Source organism: Lynx rufus, unplaced genomic scaffold (assembly GCF_022079265.1).
Source record: "Lynx rufus isolate CCGP_SWC_20201006 ecotype Redwood Valley unplaced genomic scaffold, mLynRuf1.p SCAF_1, whole genome shotgun sequence".
Taxonomy (NCBI): domain Eukaryota; kingdom Metazoa; phylum Chordata; class Mammalia; order Carnivora; family Felidae; genus Lynx; species Lynx rufus.
In genome coordinates, this window is record NW_025814823.1 from 218,017,115 (window position 1) to 218,040,053 (window position 22,939).

The window sequence follows — 22,939 nt, forward strand, 5'->3', positions numbered from 1 at the left end:
AGTAGTTCATTTTTGCTTTTGTTTCCCTTGCCTCCAGAGACGTGTTGAGTAAGAAGTTGCTGCAGCCAAGGTCAAAGAGGTCTTGCCTGCTTTCTCCTCTAGGATTTTGATGGCTTCCTGTCTTACATTTAGGTCTTTCATCCATTTTGAGTTTATTTTTGTGTATGGTGTAAGAAAGTGGTCCAGGTTCATTCTTCTGCATGTCGCTGTCCAGTTTTCCCAGCACCACTTGCTGAAGAGACTGCCTTTATTCCACTGGATATTCTTTCCTGCTTTGTCAAAGATTAGTTGGCCATAAATTTGTTATCACTGTTATTTTGATAGGACACTGGCAAAACCTGATTCAAGAGCTTCTCTTTGATATCAGTCTATACTGCCAGTTTTCTAAAGACCTAAAACTAAATATTTAAAGCTGAGAGTTTACTTATGTTAACTATTCAGAAATCCTTATACAAAGCTGGCAGCTTTTATTTCTTCCAACAATTTCTGTTTTTCTTGAAATCATGTACAACATCATTCAGGTAAGTGTAAAATCTCAAATTGTAATGTGACAATAATTGAATATGAGGTTGTTGAAAAAAATCAATAAATGACTTTAGAGATCTTAAATATATATTGAATAAATATGATAACCCAATAATCAATTATATATATTCATATGTATGCCCACAGACATTTAGATAATAAATGGAAGAATCATCAATTACTGTGAAAAATAGACATGTTAAAACATATAGCCCTAAATAGTTCCTTGATTATGTAAGACTAATTTTAATGTCTATTTAAATTCATAGAATTTGTTCTTTACATTTGTGTAACTTAAATGAGTTGTCAGACTTGTCTCTCCAACTGATATATACATCGATATATCTCTATCTATCTATCTATCTATCTATGTAAAACAAAACACAATGTTATGTTGGAAAGATCACTGGCCAAGGAATCAGATAACATGTATATGACTTTTGCCCAAACCATAAAATAATTGTGTAATCAGAAACAGCTTTCTTCATTTCTCTTATCCTCATATATCTTACTGAAAAAATTTTAAATTATATGACCAAATCCAAATTTTCTAAAAAGATAGATGGTTAATTTATGTGGAAGTACTTTGTTGATTACAAACAGTATAATAAGATATAAGTATACAATTGTGTTATAGTTACATTTCATTTGAGAAATTACCTGAAAGACATGATTGGAATTATTAAAATACTTTATCTGAGTTTACACTATAGGGATAAGAAATAATGATATAATTTAGTTTAGATGTGGATTTTATATACTGAACATCCTACTTAATTACAATAATGCACAGTTTTTTTTTTTTTTTTTTTGGATTCACAAATAGCCAAGAGCCTTTTTTCACAAATGCAATTGAAATATAATTATGGGAACAAGGGAATAATAATAAAACAATTTTCAGTTTTTAAAGTTAACAAGATTCAAGTGAATTCCCTGATTACAAAATCAAAGTTAAAGCAAATTTAAAATATTGTACTTTATAATGCATCTGATGGTATTTATTTATCAACAAAAAAATATGATTAAAATGCAGAACATTTAAGGCTGATAGAGATAATTAAGCATAGAAAATTTAGTAATCAGCTTGTTGCTATTGAATGAATAAAGGATAGGAAGAATTTTTAATAAACCCCATGAGATAAGAGCTTGCTAACTTTAAAACAAAGTGCAATAAAAAACGTTTTATAATGTGTACTTTTGTCTAAAAGCAGAGGAATGTGCGGGTGTTAAATTGGCCACAGGAGGCATACACTATTATTCCTAAATGTGAAAGAATTATGCTAAGAATTATGAGGAAAAGAATCTACTTAGTGAAAGGGATTCAAGTTCAAACAAACAGTCTATAATTTATATGAATCATGTTCTAAAGTTCATATTTAATCCCACATTATGCAAATGTTTATGCATATTGTTCTTATTTTACTGTAGTCCATTTGTCGGGAAGAAAACCAACAGAGTTCTTTTAAGGGCATATTTCCTCCCAGCTGAGCTCTTTCCTTATCTCTATTAGCTTGTTTAGGCAATGGAATATTAAGTCAATCTCATTTGTGATCCCAGACTCAAATTGAGGATTATCTATTTAGGCATGAGTCAACTAATTTTATAAATACGTATTAAGCACCTACTATATATCAATAACTATTTTATGCAGAATACAGTGACTTACAGAGTATCTCACCACCATACAAGTTACATCATAACTAGAAAAACCCATCAATAAATACATAATCCACTAAAACGAAAGAGATCATTAAAATCATGGTAAATACTATATAGGAAATAAATGGATGGTATGAAAGAAATCAATAAAGACTGAAGTGGGGTAGGGTGTTTTTGAAAAAGTTGTTATAGAAGACTCCTCAAGAAAGCAGAATATGATAGAGAAACTGAAAATAATACAACGGAGATGGCTATGGATGAACCAAGTAAGACTGTTCCAGGTCACACTGGGAGGAAAGAAAGACCCTGAATAGGGCAAAAGGAGGCCCCAGGTGGGCGCACGTGGAGCATCATTATTTAGCAACAGTACAATTCATACCAGGAGCACTGACATGAGTCCAACAGAATTCAAACCCTGAATGCCTTCCACCTTTCCCACAGGTGTCTACCACCTTGTGATAACAGCAGGTTACTTAAACAAGCAAAGCCTCAGTTTGCCCCTTTGTCCAATGTGACATCCCTTCCTGGTAATATTTCTGTGATGGGAGTTAAAGAAACGATGCTTGAAAAAAGACTCAGAATAGTGTCTAGAACACAGAATGTACGTTAAGATAAATGTTGGTTGCCAGCCTCACAGATGTCAGGAGGCTATTTCTGGAGCAGTGCAGCCCAAGGCAAGGGGGTACCTGGATTTAATTCTCAGTTCTTCTGGGTCTGCTTATATAAACTTGGGCAAGCCAATTAACCTCTCTGTGCCTCAGTTTCCTCATCATAATATAAAGGATTATGGAAGAACTCATTTTAAAGAGTTGTCATAAATATATAGATTGAATTAGCAGGACAGCGAATCATTTCGCTTCCTACGATTAATATGTTAGTAATAGTACCAGCATAAAAGTGGCCAAAAATAAGAAAAAACTTGATTCTTCATTTTCCTAATAGATCATCTTTTATAAGAGGTGTCCCTGCTATAAGCGACCCCACAAAAATGGCACAATAATTTACTCAACACACAAACTAATAATCTAAAAGCTATACTTTATGTATCTTTTTTCACCTTCAATATTTAGAACATAAGCAGGTAGCATCTACTCTTATTGATGTGTCAATACTTGGATTGTATTCATGCCTTAGGTCCATTTCTCCAGAGTTGGATCCTGAAGCAATGATTAGTATACAATTGATTAGTTAACAAATTGCTTCCAGGTCAGAAAGTGAGAAAGAGCATGGGAAAACAGAATCCAAACAGGGTGTGATTTCAAAGTTTCAGTCTCCATGAGTCTGTAGGGGAACTCTGGGATGTAAATAAAGTGTGAATTTCCACATTTTTGCACCTGTTAGACAATGGCTCAGGGATTTCACGGGAGATGATTGTAAACTTGTAGGCACTTTAGGCACCCTGTGTGTGTGAGCAGAGTGGTTCCAGTAGCCAAAGGAAGTCCTCCAAAGAGAGTTGCAGGTGCAGGTCATTAGAGGCAAAAGCCTGAAAAAATTTTAGTGCATGTGGTGTGTGTGTGCGTGTGTGTGTGTGTGTGTGTCCATATTAAAGAATGAAGGGAACCTGAGCACAGTGTCAGTGTCCACTGGAAATCACTTCTCCATATGCCACTGCCATCTTTTTCTTAACTTGAGAGATAGACTCTAACTGATCTCTCCCTTAACCAAATTTCTTGCTTACCCTCTAACCTACTTTCCACTCTGCAGCCAGATTGATCTTTTCTAAACATTTCATGTTAAAAATCTTCCAACTGATTTCCATTGCACTGAAAATGAATGCATTTTTTTTACTCTAGCTTATAAAGACCTATGGGATCCTGGCCTCTGCCTAAGTCTCTGGCTCCACCAAATACATCTTAACTTTTCTGCTTAAACACTTATTTCCATCTAAAGTGGGCAGCACAGTTAGAACAGACCACAGGAAATGAAGAATGCTCTCTAATTTCTCTTGCAAGAGTGGTCAGTAAAAATGATGGTGAAAAGAGATTTCCCACTGGGGGGAAAACAGGTGTCCAGTGTGGTCAACTAAGGAATTTGTTGTATTTTATCAAAGTGAGACACCAGCTGTCCTTGAGATCCTTCGGCTGCTCATTTCCTACTGCACCATCACTGTTCAAACCATGCAGGGCATGTTCTGAGCTAGTGGCCACCAGATGGTACTTTTCCATTGCACTTTTTCTAAGCACTTTTTGACTCTGTAGTTTTCTGATATTTATTTCAGAGTTTTACATCTGTTGTGGTTAAATTTACCAATTTCCTATAGTTTACAGGATTATGAATAGCCACACAAAGTACTAAGAAAGATAAGTACCTGAGATTTCAGAGTCAAAAAGTAATGATGTGATTTTAATTTCTCTCATTTTGCAGTGTGAGGATTTGTGATTATATATGTGTATTTTGTTAAGTAAGAAGTTTTTTTAAATAATAGGTATGGAAATTAGAGTACATGTGTGCTGGACAGAGCCAATAGCTGTGGACCATAGCAAGCATCCCTACCATTATCTGCCAATCACCATTCCTTTCTGATATATGACTATGACTATAGTGGAAGCAACCATGGATGATGATGATGATGATGATGATGATGATGGCATTAACATGTTGACGATTTGTATGCTAGCACTATGCTAACTTCTTTACATATATTATCTTTTGTAAAACATTGTTTAAGGCTGTGTATCTAGTTCCAATACTTACTACTTGTGCATTTGCCAGATTACTTAAATTCTTCACATGCAGTTTTCTCATGGGTATACACTGTTGTAGAAATAAAATAAAATTTTTGTGATACAAATAAGTATTACTTTGTATTCCTAAAGGTTTAAAATAAAATTAATAACAATATTTTGTGAGTCAGGTAATAATTATTCTACCTTTCTAGGAGTAAGTAGTTGAGACCAAGTAAATATCACCAAATCTCACAGATAATAATGGAAAAGCCAAGTTAGAGGCACATGTTTGACCTTTATGCCTTGATAACAACAACTGACTCCAGAGACTTATGGTCCAGTGTTGGGCATCTGGCCTAAGCCAGGTAAATTAGAGTCCATTCCCACAATTTTTCAAACTCAAAATAGAAAACACTGTCAGTTGCTTTCTGGATTGGAAGATGTTAAATCTGAACTTTATATATTCCTATATGCCATCAGGTCGAGGAGGCTTAGTTGAAAGCAAGAGAGGAGAGAGGGGTGAGCAAGAGAGAATAGTATTAAAGTACCCACGCCCCTAATTCCTGTTTTCATGAGCAGGAAAGGCCCAGTTGCTTCTTTGCTCCCTTCATTTCTTCCTTTCCCCATTTAGTTTGATTTTATATTCCAGTGAATTCTTCCTTTGCCTACATTAGTTTGAGATGGGTTTCTATTGCTTACCAATATCATTACCATCAGCAGCAGCATTATTAGGATTTCACATCTTCTGAATGTTTTCAAATGAAACCAATTTGTTTTGCTAATAAACAAAATTAATTCTGAAATACCAAATGAACTAGTGTTTTTTTCACTTCAAGAAAATTCAACTTACCGTATCAACAGAGAGACAGTGTTGCAAAATTCTCGATCAAGTTATCTCATAGCTAAGACGCCCATATCGAATTTTACCACATCAATTTTGTGCACTCATTTTTCCTATTATTTTAGGAAATAAATATGTGTTGTTGTTTTTAATTATCAGGTAAAGTGTGTCCATTTAGAGCATGCTCTTTTCAGCCTCAAGTAAATTTGAGTGAGTTATTCAACTGACTGTCAGGAAAAATACAGTTATCAATTATAAAGGATCAACATAGTATGGTGTTAGGTATTGCAGGACATAATCCAAAGTATATTTGGTACAAGTTAGTTTGCCTTGAGGAAATACCTTATCATGGTACAGAAGAACAAGGAGGAAGAAGACGAAGAGGAGGAAGAGGAGAGGGAAAAGGTAAAGGTGGAGGAGAAGAAGAAACAGATTGTAAAAGTTGATAGCTTGTGCACTGAAAACAGTGTTACTAAAGGTATATAAGCTCATATATATGTATATATTAATAAATACACTAGTTTTTATTAGTCTTAAAGACTCAGGAACGTTCAGTATGATCCTTGGTATATTGTAGAGCTTAATTTTTTTTTCAAATACTTGGTATTTTAAATTACAAATATGTTCTCATTTATATGCTGCAATATAGTGATATTAAAGTCACCTGTTAAATTTCTGTTTAGTTTATCTGTGCTACACGTCTCCTCACCTCGCTATATGATATGTGAGCTATATGATGTGATATGTTTAATGATAAGTTCATTGATGTAACATGGAAAAATAATGTATATATATTATTTATAAAATCTTAATATTTAGAAAAGTTTTATAGTTTACAGGTTATGTGAAAATGAAACACAACCTAATGAGCCATTTTTCTCTCTCTACTCCTTAGGGGAATTGGACAGTACATTGAATTTGATATCCTACTGAAGCTGCTTATAATGAGGACATACTATTGCCTATCACTATTCATCTGGACCTATATGTTTCATACAGTTGATGCTATTCCATTAGAAGAAAAAGCTAGTAGGGATTTGCCAAGCAAAAGGGTTGTGGATCTGACAAAAGATGATAGTAAAATGTTACATCGTACCAAGCGTGGCTGGATGTGGAATCAGTTCTTCTTGTTGGAAGAGTACACAGGTACAGACACACAGTATGTTGGCAAGGTAAGAATTTTTATGTGATAAATCTAGAAGCTGAAAGTGATGGCAATTTATTTACTTTTTACAGCAACTTCCCATATTATTAATGATTATTTTACAATATTTGACTAATTATGGTGTGCAGAAGGCATAATATTGCAAATGTTTTCAGTAGGGTAGTATGGGTAATGTGATTTACTCAGGTAGCTAAATGTAGGTCAGTGTCCATAGCATTATTAATCAGCAATATATAATTTATATTTATATATTTATGGATGTGCATCTAAAATGTTTTAAAAACGTTCTTTGAAATTTAATTTAAAGCATCGGATAAAGAATAACTTAGTGTGCTATATGAGGCAAAACAAAATGCAATTATAGTATACCAAAAATTACTAAAATATATTGGTGACTACTAATAAACAATTTATCATAATTAAGAATAGTCTGCTGTGTATGAGAAGTAAATAAGTATAAATACTTCTCTCTCGGTAGTCTGTTTCTTAATATCAGTCAAACTGAACGACTTCTCGCCTGTAATCCGGACCAAAGGGCTCAAGGAGAAGGAGAAAGAAAACAGAAGTAGAAAGAAGGCAGTACCTCCGGGAAGGTTAAAACCATCCTAACAGCAATAGCGGCTCATTAGCAGTCTGGAACAAACCGCGATAGAGAATACGTAACTCTCCTTCTTGTATTCAACTTTGAGAAAATAGACTCGTAAACTTTCTCTTCCTCTTTTCTGTCTTCCTCAAAATAGATGACATGATCGTTCCAACATCCAGAATTTTCTATTTATCTAATATCTACCAATCTCACTCATACCATTCTACATGCAAGACAAATCCTTTGTTTATTGGATTATTCCAGATATGTGCCTAATGCTGAGATACTTTCAAATTCTAAGAATAAAACAAAATAAACAATGATGAATACTAACATTGCTCATAAATCACATACTTTTTTTTCTTGATTCTTTGCACATGATACTAGAAATGACTGTGATGGTCACAGTATTTTTTGAGTTACTAGCAACACGAGGCAGATAAGATAGAATGGGCCAAAAATAAAAACATAAAAAGCATCTAATATCACAAAAGTCATGCCTATATTGCTTTTAAACTAGAAACACATTTATTCTATGAAATTGCCAAAATCTTGTTCTAATTTTTCAGTGTGTGTGTGTGTGTGTGTGTGTGTGTGTGTGTGTGTGGCAGTGTATATTTTTCAACTGCAGCTTCTTTTATCAGAAGCCTATTATTTCCTCTTCTTTTGATATCTCCTCCCCTGGTTCCACAGGTCACACTCATTTTGCCCCATATAGTTCACTTGCTGATTCTTTTTTTTCCCTCTTATTTCTCCTCAGGTTAGTCATAGGGCATCCCCCAGCATCCCTCATTTAACATCACTTCTCACACTATAGTTAATAACTAACATCAGGATATTTCAAGTTCAACTGACAAATGTTTGTGTCTAAGGACTTGAAATTGCCTTATGATTCTTTTTCTAAGGCAGTGTATAAAGGGCACATTCAGTTCACAAGGTCTTACATAGAGGGTTTCATCCTTGGAGATTCACAGATGCAGAAGAATAGCTACAGATAAAAAGAGATGCTCAATCGTAAGGCAATCAAGGCTCCACTACAAGCATTTATTTTTAGCTGTAAACAAAGATGCTTCCTTCTAAAAATTATGTGTGCATTGATTAACAGACACCATTACTGCACCGACATTTTAAAATATGCACTATGGTTTAGAACTTTTTGTACCATCCTGCTTTTTTTTAATTAGTTCTGTAATCTGTCAAAAATAGTTACTAAAATGTGTGCATAGTTTTATTTAATTAGTTTTCATAAAATATTTGATCACTTGTCTTTGGACAATAACCTGTTTTTTTTAAGCCATACACAAGTTAAGGTGTTCAATTTTTTACTGCTTATTTATCCTTGACAACCATATTATGAGCCAAAGGTAGAAAACCGATTATAATAATAAGAATTTTTGTCAAATGAAGATAATCAAACCAAAAGGTTATGTCAACTATTTTTATATTATATTTGGAAAGCAATATGTATACGAAAGAGAAGCTTCAACAAAATAAAACACTCATTACTTTTTTAAAAAAAATGATTTCTCTGTTTTGAAATAGGGCCTTTTCTTAGATATGCCATGCACCATATATGGAGTTCACTATAAAAGTAGGCTTCCAACTACTGTTTACCTTCATTAACTTCTTAAGGGTCTGTGAACTCCTAACCTGTTCTCTTGGCTTTCAACATTATCATTCATTTGCATATGCAGAGCCTCGCTAGGACTTTACTTGGTCAAACTTGAGTCCTTCACTTAGGACTCAACTTGGTCAAACACATGAACACCAAACAGATGGTCTTTTTGACCACATTGCTCTGTTTGCCTAGTCTTCTGGGATCCACTACCGTGGCAACCTCCATGTGATGTAAAGGCCTACCATATTTACCATGTACCATGATTCAAAAAGAATATGTAGCCTCTAATGGAAAGAAATTTTCATATTTTTTCCTAGTTTTCCAGAGGCTTGGCATTGCAGACAATATTAAGACCTATTGTAATTTATAGGTGACATAAAATTGTATAAAGTTGGAAGGATATATAATTCTTGGATGAAAAATTTACGGTTTGATCCTGAATTTAAATCAAGAAGTTTTAAAACAAGAAAATAGTAGCAGTAAAATGTAACAAAATATACTTGTACATGCACATAAACATGCAATTTACAAGGGTCAGTCCTGGTTTTGCAATTTAGTAATCGCATACAATTTAGAAATTAACTAAACTTTCCAAACCTCAAATTCTTGTTAGGTTAAATTGTTATTAAGATCTCTTTAACTTTAAAATTCTGATGTTTTCTAGGATTGAGGATGGGACTGCATTTGTGTACAAGAAGGGATAGTAAAAATTTAACAAAATTTGCATGTGGATAAATCCAAGGAGGTGGGATTGCATATGGCATGATATGCATGTGAAACACTTGTGTGCACGTGCACACACACACACACACAGAGAATAGCTTAATAGGATGAAGTTAGACTACTACTGTCAAAGGCTCAGAATTCCATGCTGAGTTGTTTTATATACAGCACGGAAGCTGAACCCTGTTGAAAGCTTTTGTACTAGTTCATTATTGGTGGAGCACAAGTCTGGGATGCTCGGTTTGCTTTCATTGTTAGGATGGACTGGAGGAGCAAAAAAATGAGTCACAATGATATTTTTAAAAGGAAAAATAAGGGGATATTTCTGTATGTCATTTCGTATTTTTTGCAAGACAGGACAGAAAAGTGAGGAATGTTAAAATTAAGAGTGGTTTTTGTATGTTAACTGTACTGGATCTAAAATTTTTAAAAGAAATGAAAAATACAAATAAAATTAAGAGTAATTTTCGTTTTCCACAATAATTCAGTCTGAAGTTGGGTTGCTCATTTTTGATGGATGCTATCAGAGATATATTAATTCTGTTTTCTGTAATGAGGGAAATTTTTGGTTCTTACTTAAGAGGATTACAAAGCTATGACAATCGCCATGTAGCTTCCCTGTAATTTGAATAGAAGCATGTAGCTGAATTACTTAAGCAAAAGAGTAATACTGCTCAAGACTAGAATTTAAATAAATTTAACAAGAAGTATAGCAAAGGCTCCTACAACTCTGTTAGAGAAACTTCATATGCACTTGCTTTCTTACACAATAGGTCGAGATCCTGAGGAATCCCTAGTTGTCATGAATTAATAATTAATAAATCACATGCCTATTATTGAGAATTTATATTTAATATCTGATTAAAACACATTTATTACTTGGAGAGATACCAAACTTACAAGTATAGTGTTTATTCCTTCTGAAAGAAAACAATGGTATTTATAAAATAATTGAAATATCAGCTTAACCGACCATTACACTTTAATTCAAAGCATTTGCTTTGCTCACAGCAATCAATACTGTGCTATGGAACTGCCTATAACCAGTCACCATTTAAATACAACATATTTTTACCGAGTTAGCTCTATATGTTTTTATGTTTTAATTCAAAACCTTTTACTATACCATAGCCAAAATTACCATGAGTATAATCAGAATCTCAAATTGGAATGGGATTTTAACATTTATCAAGCTCTTGGTTACAACTGGATACAATTGATTTACTTCTTACTAAAACAGTGGAAAACACAGGTACCAACTGGAAAGTGGATGGGAGTGTGGTTTATATCAGACTGAGTAATGAAACTGTGGGATGACTCTCCTTTACACTTACAGATATTGACATATGCACTAAATATTGATATCCCCCCAAAGCATACATAAAATAATGTACTTGGATAGGCAATTTTCTCTTAGGCTTTCAGAAAATGGCACTTTGATGTGTACAGAAACAGAAATAAAGTCTCAAAGTTCCTGAAGGATGTTTGATAAATTTTTATAGTGTATTATAGTGTTTTTCAGCATCTAAATAAATTATCTTTGTAAAGCTTTACTATGGTGCAGTACATGTAGCAGCTGTTTCAGATTTATGGGCACATTGTATCCCAAAATTCTCTTTATAGGTTAGTTGTTTAAAACTAAAAACACATGAGAAAAATATTAAGCATTAAGGCTAGGTTCTCTGGATAGTCTACAATGGCTTATTTCACACTGAGATCTCTAAAACTCTGCTTTTATACTAGAATGCTAGTATTTAATTCTTACTGTCAAGCCCCTCATCGCTTGCACTGCATTATCACTTCCCCGAACCACTGCATTAGCACACCTAATGACTTTTTACTTGACTTCATTATTTTTTTTTTCAATTCTTAAAAACCCATTACACACTGTTTCTTGAATGATACCAACCTCTTGGACAAAATATCTATAGAAAAATTGACTTACGTAGATTCAAAGTATTCGATATCATTGTACATTCCAGCCTGTATTCTGTGTTCCCACAACAGTACAATATGGCTTTAGTTCTAGACAAAGTGAAACCTTTCCTCTTCCATAGGCTTCACTTCTATTTTATCATGGTCACAGGCACTTTTACAGAGAGTATCTAACCTGCTTTTTCATAATTTCATCTCTTCTCCTTGCTTTAAGTCCTATCTCAACGGCATCCTCTTATATAAAGCCCATCCCCATTCTTCTTGGCTAGAATTTCCCATCAAAATTTAACCACCTATCAAAATCTTATTCAAGGCATAATTTAAATTATTCTGGTCTAATATTTTACCATCTAGAATCTGTGGCCTTTGGGCTTTCAATCTGTGTTTGATTTCATTTTTTTCTTCCCCAAAATGTTTGACAAAATATATTTATTTACTCAAAATTAATATTCAGTTGCTATCTTTATTAAGCACTTATTACTCTGGATCCTGAGAGACTGGCACTTTGAAACACAGAAACAGCAGAGAAGGTTTAAAATAAATATATCCCATTTTTCCTGGCACATTTTGCAAAAAGTCAATTCCTTTCCTGTATTTCCATTATCCTTGAAGCCCCTAATTGCAGCTGCAACCCTCTCATTTTGCTCTATGCCAAAACAGCACACACTTTAGAATCATTTGCATTCCAACAATTTCTTTGCCCTGAATACAGGTAATTCAAACAGGCATTAAGAATTAAAAGATAAGATGAAACAAATTCTGACTGATTAAGGAAACATAACTACTTCTAGAAAAATTTACATTTAAAATTTAACTAAACTTTTTTTCCCCCTGGAATATAGTAACTGTTAAACCGTTTAAAATATTAGAGTATGGTAGAAATGTTTATTAGTACGATTACCAAATATATGTGTGATTTTCCCTGACATCTTCCACCAACTTCAGTGCTTGTGAAATATTTCTAATATTTTAACAGTCTCTTCCTCTATTGCCAAACTTGCAAAAGATCACATCCACGCTTACATATTCATCAGTGTTTAAAAAACAAACAAACAAACAAACAAAGAAACTTAAGAAGTAGTAGAAACTCTAGGAAGGTCTAGAGGGAGGACTGTGAAAAAATATTTAAGCACAAGCATCATTTAATAATAAGCGTTATTATTTTAATAAAAGTTATTAGTGTTCCTTACAAAAAACTAGGTCCATAAAATTAAAAGTTAATGTAAAAAATCTCAAAGATAACTATAATCACACTATGAAGATAAGGTTAAAAGTTTACATATTTCTGCTTATTTCCAGTTATATATTTTAGCACTGTTGATTTCATATTACTTACATATATTTTAATTTGTCTTTCTCAGTTAATTCTGTGTTTCTGCACATTGTTAAAATTTCAGTATTTGCCATATAATATCATACATATAATTTTTAATTAAATTAAATTTATGTCTTTTCTGAAATTTCTATTTAGACTGGTATTACACACACATACACACACATTTCTGTGATGAAAATTTGGTAGCTAATAACTTTGAGTGTATTTTAAATTACACTTACTGGATTACTTTATTACTGAAAGTAGAATTCCAAGAGTAATAGATATGAATGGATTTTAAAGCTCTGGGTATGCATTAGTCAGTTGCATTTCAGAAAATTTATGATGCTTATCTTCCAAAAATATGCCAACATAAGGCATTAGTGTGTTTATTTGTAAAGTTTTTTTACAAATTTATTTTACAAATAAAAAGTTACAAATAAACAAAGTTATTTTACAAATAAAGATATTTATTTGTAAAGTTATGACTGTTAGTGTGGATCTTAACCCTGTGTATTATTATTCAATTAGTTTTAGAAACTGAACACCTACAATGCAGGACACCAAGACTGAATCCTAAAACTAAGAGTAAATAAGATGCACTGGTCTCTATCTTAGAAATAGATAGAAATAATTTGTTGTAAATAAAATAGTCTCTATCTATAATAAACAAAATGCTATTATTGCTGGCCTGTTGGAGAAATACCTGATAGAAGTCTCAATTTAGATGAAGGAAAATACTTTTTCCTTATCTAATAGACTGAATTCCTAATAGCTAAATTCTACCTAGCCTAATTTAGCACTAGAATCACCCTCCAAGTTAATAACGTATGCATGTTTGTTTATTTGTTAATTTAGGACTGCCATATTTCCCTATTCCCATGAACATAGACTATTTTTTTTACCAGATTTTAACAAAATATTCAAACTTTGCTTGTGCAGCTTTTTGTAATGTGTCCACAGTAAATTCTAATGACTCATACTAATAGTCTTATAGCTATTTTGGTATTGTTCATGGAAAAGGAATTAGGACAATATTCTAAAAGATGTTCAGCCTTTTTTGCACTGACTTCATAAAGTGAATGAGGCCACTCTAGATGTGCCACTGAATATACATTTAGTGGAACTCCCTCAGTAAGTATCCTGTTTCACAGCCAGAATGTTTTAGGGATGCTACTACAATAAATCATCATACTCAGAACTATACGCTAACAGACAGAAACACAAAAGTGAGTTCAAGATCAATAAATAAATGTATTGGCAAATCTAAGAGGAAAAAGGCCTTTCTTTTTCCTACAATGGGAAGGGATATATTTGTATGTGGCCATTTTGTGAAAGTTTCAGCTCCTTTAATGGTTACTATAACAAAAGCTTTTCTTGAAAAATTAAAACATTGCCCCACAGTTTATGTTCTATTGATCTTACTCTACAAATACAATAGGATACATCGCTATTGCATATTAATGGTTTTAAAAAATGCAATTTAAAAACTATTTTCGTAAATGTGTCTTCTATATTTAAAAGGAATTATTGCATACCTACTGGGTACAGTATTTTGCAATCTTATATAAGCTTGATGATAGTATTATTCAGTTCTCTATGGTTAAAAGTTTTGTGTCTCCTTATTCCAATTCTTACTGTGAGAAGAATATTAAAAAGTTCTATATTTTAATTTCTCTCTTTACCTCTGTCAAATATTCTTTATTTGTTTTTATGCAATTATCGGATGCATGGCCAATTATCTCTTAGGTTTCTGATTAATTGATGCTCTATTATTATGAAATATCACCCTGTATCTTTCATAATACTACTTGCTTGAAGTTTACTTTGCCTGGTACAAACTTTGCCACACCAATTCATTTATGATAATATTTGTATGGTTGATCACTTACATCATTTTGCTTTCAGCCCTTCTGTACAATTTAATATAAAAAACAGCTCTCGTAAACATCTCAGAAGTGGTTTGTGCTTTTCTATCCAATCTGACAATCCTTAACATTTAATTAGTGTTAAGTCCGCTCATAAACAATGTAATCATTGACATAATTGGATCTAAGTGTATCATTTTCTTGTTTTCATTTGTTCCATTTATTCTTTCTACCTTGGTTTTTGCTTTCCTACCATATTTTGGGTCAACTGAGTGTTTTCTTAAATGTCTAAATTTGGTATCCTTAACCTACTATAATATAAATCAAGTAAATATTATATATTTTAGCATGCAGGGCAATCATCTTACAACAGTATGATTTTATTTCCTCTGTAGGGTTTTAGTCTATATTTGTCAGATATTTTCTCTCTGTATATATTATAAATTGCACCCTGTGTTGCTAATATTTTATTATTTAAGCATTCCATTATTTATTAAAAATTTTAAGAAACACAATCTTATGTTACATTATGTTACATTATGTTGTGTTATATTTACTTATGTAGTTACCATTTCCAGTCAGTGCTTTTTATTCTTTCATATTGATCTGAATTTCTGTGTACTATCATTTTCTTTCAACCTGAAGATTTCCTTTAACATTAATTGTAGTTTGTATCTGATGGACACAAATTTTTTGGTTTTTTTTTAATCTGAAAATATTATTTCACAAGTGATGAATGGATAAAGAAGATGTGGTAGATATATACAATGGAATATTATTCAGCCATCAAAAAGAATGAAATCTTGCCATTTGCAACAACATGGATGGATCTAGAGTATATTGTACTAAGTGAAACAAGTCAGTCAGGGAAAGACCAATACCATATGATTTCAGTCATATGTTGAATCTAAGAAAGAAAACAGATGAACCTAGGGGAAGGGAAAAAAAAGACAGGGGAACAAACTATAAGAGACTTTTAACTATAGATAACAAACTGAGGGTTGCTCAAGGGGAGGTGGGTGACATGGGTGATAGCTATTAAGGAAGGCACTTGTGATCAGCACTGGGTATTATATGTGAGTGATGAGTCACTAAATTCTCCTGAAACCAATATTACACTAGATGTTAAATAAGTAGAATTAAAAAAAAAAAACATGAAACAAACAAGAAAAAGAAAAAAAATACTTGTTTTACTTTTATTTTTTTAAGTTTAATTATTTTGAGAGAGAGAGAAAAAGAGAGGGCAAGCAGGGGAGGGGAAGAGAGAGAGGAAGAGAGAATCCCAAGCAGGCTCCTTACTATCAGCAAGGAGTTCAACATGGGGCTTGATCCCATGAACCTTGAGATCATGACCTGAGCTGAAATCAAAGGTAGGACACTTAACCAACTGAGCTACCCAGGCACCCCTAAAAAGAAAAATATTTTAATTGAATGTAGAAATATAGATTTACCTGTTTTTTTTCTTTTTGTACTTAAAATTTTTGCTACATTGCATTGTGGATTTCATTACTTTTGGTAGTGATGCATGTATGTCATGTGTATTTGTCTCTGGTTGCTTTTAAGGTCTGTGTCCTCAGCTCTCTGACTGTCTGTTTCAACAGGGGTTGTACTTTGATACCTAGATGTGTTTTGTTTAACCTGTTTGGGACTCACTGGCCTTCTTAGACCAGTGTGTCCTTTTTCATCCAATTTTTAAATTGTATGCTTATTTGTATTTTTATGGCCTGCTCTCTCTTCTTTGGAGGAGGAGAACTCCAAATACAAGTATATTAGAGCATTGTACATTGTCCCATACATCATTGAGACTGTGTTATATATTTTTATATCTGTGTCAATATATTTTTATATTGGTGCTTTAATATGGATCATTTATTTTTGGTGTCATCAAATATATTGTTTCTTTTGTTTCTGTGTCCACACCACTGTTGCACATTTTTATTACAGAAGCTATAATTTCCAGTTCTAGGTTTTCTTTTCTGTTTGATTTTGCATATAATTTATGAAATCCCTAATATATTATGTCCATTATTTTAGTATGCCATAAACATTCTTTAATATACTTACGATAGCTATATTTAAAGTCTTTGCCTGTTAAATTTTAACACCTGAGTCTTATTTTCATCTATTTCTATTGACTATTCTGTTTTGCTATATTTTTCTGCTTGTTAAATCTCTACAAAATTTAGATTACATACTGGGTATTAAGGGTAACATATTGTGGAGATTCTGGATTTTGTTTTCTTCCTCTGAAGATTGTTGAGTTTTGTCCCAGAAGGAAGTGAAATTATGGGATTCTACTTTGATTGTATGTAGGCTTTTAGGATTTTCAAGGAAGACTATTTTGTTTATTCCCTTAGCCCTGTGGTATAACCCTAAATCCTAGCACATCTTCCTGGCTCCTAAGTTTTCACTTTTCTGCTGTTTTACTGGAAATCTCAAAGTGTTCACCAAACACATTTACCTACAAGAGAACTCTTCATTCCTAGTAGCTGGAATGGCTAACCTCTCTGCTTAGTTATTAATCTTCAGTCTGTTCCTTTTCTCTGGATTCCTTGGAGTCTTAGTCTGTACATGGTCAGTTTAGAAGTCAGCTACATGTTACATGCAATGTATATTCAAGGTTTAGGGCTCTCTCTTCTGTGGCTTCCTCTATTCCTGGATTTCTTCTCTCAATTTTTAGCCATTATGATGTCCCTGAATCCTGACCTCTGATGCCTCATCATAAAGACTGCTGATTTCTGCTTGAACCCTGTCTTCTTCATGACATATGAAATGTGGTATACTTGCAAGAAAAAAAGGGGTTAATGTGGAAATCACTTTATTCCCTATTTGCTAGTAAGCCTCTGAATTTTTGTCCTGGTTCTTATCTACTACCTTTATAAAGTATTTGTATTTTTAGCTTTTTTGTTGTTGTTGTTGTTGTTTTTTAACTAATTTGTAAACAGTTAATTATTTCAAGAAGAGTGTTGTTCCCACACAAGTTATGTTCCATGACTAAAATCAACTTCTATGTATTATTCCCTTCTTAAAACTTGTGTTTCCTTTAAATAAATGTCTTATGATTGAATGTTTGTACAAAATGAAGCCCTATGAGACAAAGTCGGTGATGAAAATATAATTCAGAGCATATAGATTAAAAATTATTTTATTCTAGGGCACTTGGGTAGCTCAGTCAGTTAAGTGTACAACTGTTGATTTTGGCTTAGGTCATGATAACATGGTTTGTGAGATCAAGTATGCATTGGGTTCTGTGATGATAGCATGCAGCCTGTTTAGGATTCTCTCTCTCTTTCTGCCTCTGCTTCACTCTCTCTCTCTCTCTCTCTCTCTCTCTCTCTCTCTCAAAATAAATAAACATTTTAAAAAGGAAAAAACTATTTTATTTCATTTTCTTTTTTTTTTTTTTTTTTTTAAATTTTTTTTTTCAACGTTTATTTATTTTTGGGACAGAGAGAGACAGAGCATGAACAGGGGAGGGGCAGAGAGAGAGGGAGACACAGAATCGGAAACAGGCTCCAGGCTCTGAGCCATCAGCCCAGAGCCCGACGCGGGGCTCGAACTCCCGGACTGTGAGATCGTGACCTGGCTGAAGTCGGACGCTTAACCGACTGCGCCACCCAGGCGCCCCTCATTTTCTTTTCTTGAATAATTTTTCTTTTCCACAGTAGAAGGAACTGAAGAAGGGGCTGGGCATTCTTATAAAAGGCCCTAAGAATATCACATAATAAATTTTAATTTTCTGCTGTAAATAACTATTTTTTTAATTTTTTTTAACGTTTATTTATTTTTGAGACAGAGAGAGACAGAGCATGAACAGGGGAGGGGCAGAGAGAGAGGGAGACACAGAATCTGAAACAGGCTCCAGGCTCTGAGCTGTCCGCCCAGAGCCCGACGCGGGGCTCGAACTCATGGACCGCGAGATCATGACCTCAGCCGAAGTCGGACGCTTAACCGACCAAGCCACCCAGGCGCCCCATGTAAATAACTATTTTAAGATTGTTAATTGGAATAGTATTGTCAATATGTTAAGAAAGATAGTTGAATGAAGCAAATTGCTTGAAGAGAACATTAAGTCATTAGATAATATTAAGTCATTAGGTAATAGTAAGTCCTAACACTATACAGGAATAATGGCAGTGACAAGGCAGAAGTCTTTATATCCACCACTGTTCTTTATATCCACCACTTTTTCTGGGTGTGTTGTTTCTTTTCTTTTCTTTTCTTTTCTTTTCTTTTCTTTTCTTTTCTTTTCTTTTCTTTTTTCATTTCATTTTCCTTTAAAAAAAAAAACATTTAACATGTATTTATTATTGAGAAACAGAGAGAGACAGAGCATGAGCAGGGGAGGGGCAGAGAGAGGAGGAGACACAGAATCTGAAGCAGGTTCCAGGCTCTGAGCTGTCAGCACAGAGTCTGCCACTGGGCTCAAACTCAGAAACCACGAAATCATGACCTGAGCCGAAGTTAGACACTTAACTGACTGAGTCACCCAGGTGCCCCTGGGTGTGTTGTTTCTTCATCTGTCAACCACTGTTGAAATTCAGTCACTATATTTAATAAATTAAAGGATAATAAACTTTTAGGGAAAAAAACAATATTTCCAGTAATTATGTTAATGTATGTTTTAAAAACACATTTTTAAGTTCTTACTTGCTTAGAAAATCATTCTTTGTAGTTGCTGTAGTATATTTCATTTTAATAATAATCAATAAAAATGCAACATTCAATATCTTTAAAGGCCCAAAATACTAGGTTACTGACAAAAGCTTTAAATTTACGAATCTCTGAATAAAAAGTTTTATTGACTTTTCTATACTTACCTCAATAAAGCATGTCTTAAACTGTCAAAAAAAAATCTTCACTTCAAGTAAGTGAAGTCATTTTTTGTGTGTATATGAAAAAATAAGTGTCTTGGTCAAACCACAGACAAATAAGTATTTGTTTAAACATGTTATGAAATCAGTTTTCTAATATACAACAAAATCATAAAGTATATTCCATTTTCCCAAAATTTGTCATTAAATATATTGATTTTTTATAAGTTTAATTTCTAATTTACAATGAGCTAAATTTAGCAAGTGTTTTTCACATAAATGAATATATATATATATATATATTACTTCAAAATTAATGTGAACAAAGCAATGGTGAACATTTATTATAAAATGGATATTAGGAATACAATGAAATATAAAATATCATAAATACAAAGTTATGTCACTACTATTTCCCATAAATTCTCATAATAACTCCTCTAAAGTAAGTCAGGAAACTTCAGTATCTTCAAATTATATAAACCTGAGGTACTAGAAAAATTTAATTTTTCTTCTTCCTAGTTCTATTAGGCTAATATTAGCAAAGAACTTGCTTTGTTGGTGATAAATTGGAAGATTAAATTGAAAGTTAAAATCTTTGACCAAGAGACGAAAGATAGGGACAGAGATGAGAAGGGTAGACATGCCCTTAGACGCACTAGCCCCTATTCCACAAAGTGCCTTGTCTGGTTAGTGCTTATGGGAGGAATACACAAAAAATGCTTTAGTCAAAAAAGTTACTTACTTACGTACTTACCTATTTATTTTTTTTGGTGTATTCCCAATAGTTTATTTTTGCTTTTATTTCCCTTGCCTAAAGTGAAATATACATAAATATATTGCTAAGGCCAAAGGTCAAGTATTTACTGGCTCGTGCTGTTTATGGCTTCAGGTCTCACATTTAGGTCTTTAATCAATTCGAGTTTATTTTTGTGTATGGTGTAAGAAAGTGCCCCAGTTTCATTCTTTTGCATGTAGCTTTTCAGTTTTCCCAACACCATTTATTGAAAAGACTTTTCTTTTTTCCCATTGTATTATTTTTGTCTCTTGTCATAGAATAGTTGACCATTTAAGCATGGATTTATTTCTGGGCTGTCTATCCTGTTCTACTGATCTATATGTCTGCTTTTGTGCCTGTACCATACTGTTGTGATTACTATAGCTTTTTAGTATATCTTGAAATCTGGGATTGTGATACCTCCAGCCTTGTCCTTTCTCAAGACTGCTTTGGCTATTTGAAGTCTTTGGTGGTTCCATACAAATTTTAGGATTATTTATTCTAGTTTTGTGAAAAATGATATTGGTATTTTGAGAGGGATTGCATTGAATCTGTAGATTGCTTTGGGTAGTATGGACATTTTAATAACATTCATTCTTCTAATTCATGAGCATGGTATATCGTATTTGTGCCATGTTCGATTTTTTTCATCAGTGTCTTAGTTTTCAGAATATAGGTTTTTCACTTCCTTGGTTAAATTTATTCTTAGGTATTTTATTCTTTTTGGTGCAGTTGTAAATGGGATCATTTTTTGAAATTCCTCTCTCTGACACTTTGTTATCAGTGTATTTAAATGCAACAGATTTCTGTATGTTAATTTTGTATCCTGCAGCTTTACTGAATTCATTTATTAGTTCTAAAAGTAGCCATTGATAGATGAATGGATAGAGAAGATGTAGTCTACATATATAATGGAATATTATTCAACCATAAAAAGAATGAAATCTCGCCATTTGCAGCAACATGCATAGACCTAGATGGTATTATGCAAAGTGAAATAAATCAGAGAAAGACAAATGCCATATGAATTCACCTACATGTGAAATCTAAAAAAAAACAAAACAAATGAGCAGGCTCTTAATACAGAAGGGAGATGGGAAGGAATGGGCAAAATAGTTGAAGGAGATTAAGAGGTACAGTTTTCCAGTTATAAAATGAAATAAGTGAGCCATGGAGGTGAAAGGTACAGCATAGGAATACAGTCAATAATATTATAATAATGTTGTATGTTGACTTACGGTGACTATTGAGTAGTGTACAGAGTTGCCAAATCACCATGTCATATACCTGAAACTAATATGACATTGTATGTCAACCATACTTCAATAGTTTTTTAATATACTGAAACTGTGACATTCAGAGTGCCAGTAAGTTCAAAACAACAGTGCTAGAGTGATTCTTTGACTATGAGAATTAATAACATTTAGAATTAATTTCATAGACATTATTTTTGACCATTTCTTAGAAGCTTTAGAGGAATTGAAAGAAAGTCAGTGAGGCATAAACACAAATTTAAAAATAACTCTTAGAGATGCCAGGAAATTGGTGTTACATATTTGCCCCTCAACTTTTGCCTGCTAATGTTACTCTCTTTGCCTTGGATCATTTAGCCGTTATCTCTGTGTCCTTTGATGCTCTTTAAGTTCTAAGTCAAAGGCAGTAATATAAAATGTGACGATTTGGGATGAGAGTGTAAAAGTGCCATTAGAAAATTGTAAATAATTTTAAAACTAGACCATTAATAAATTGGTCTCCTTTGTGAAATGATAACACTCCTCCTCTTAAAGTGTGCAAGGAGAGGATAAATGTACATTGAGAGTAGAAAATTTATAAATGATGAACAAAGCAAAGAAGAAAATATAACCCCCAAACTCACTGATAATTATGGTTATAATGAGATATTTTTTTTGGTATTCTTTTTTGTCATTAAATTTGTATATAGTAAATATCTGAAAACTAGAAATGGTGTTCTGCCTATGTACCTAAGATTGTATATATATATATATATATATATATGTATATATATATATATATATATATATATATATGTATATATATATATACATATATATATATTTTTTTTTTGAGAGAGAGAGAGAGACAGAGAGAGGCAGAGACAGAGGAGAGAGAGAATCCCAAGCAGGATCTACACTGTCAGCATGGAGCCCAATGTGGGACTCAATCTCACGAACTGTGAGATCATGACCTGAGCCAAAATCAAAAGTTGGAGGCTTAACCAACTGAGCCACATAGGCACCTGGGCTGTGTACCTAAGATTAAAGTGTGAACATATTTTGATGTCCCAGAATGATTTTCCAGAAATAGTTTTCAATTGCTGTGTAACATTATGTCAAATAAAAATAGTATTATGAAAAACCCCATTACAAATCACAAAATAGTGACTGTAAACATAAATGATTCTGAAACAACAGAAAAACATTTTAAA

General features: G+C 33.0%; 1 protein-coding gene across 3 annotated transcripts in view; it reads left to right on the forward strand.

Annotated features, from left to right (window-relative positions):
• Positions 1-6,635: 6,635 nt before the first annotated feature.
• CDH9 (cadherin 9) overlaps positions 6,636-22,939 on the forward strand; it is an 88,374-nt gene continuing 72,070 nt past the window's right edge. For 2 of the 3 annotated variants that reach the window (XM_047074246.1, XM_047074255.1), the window contains exon 1: positions 6,636-6,863. In XM_047074246.1, the coding sequence (XP_046930202.1) occupies positions 6,636-6,863 (228 nt within the window). The remainder of the gene's footprint in view (positions 6,864-22,939) is intronic. The other variant, XM_047074261.1, reaches the window with a different exon arrangement.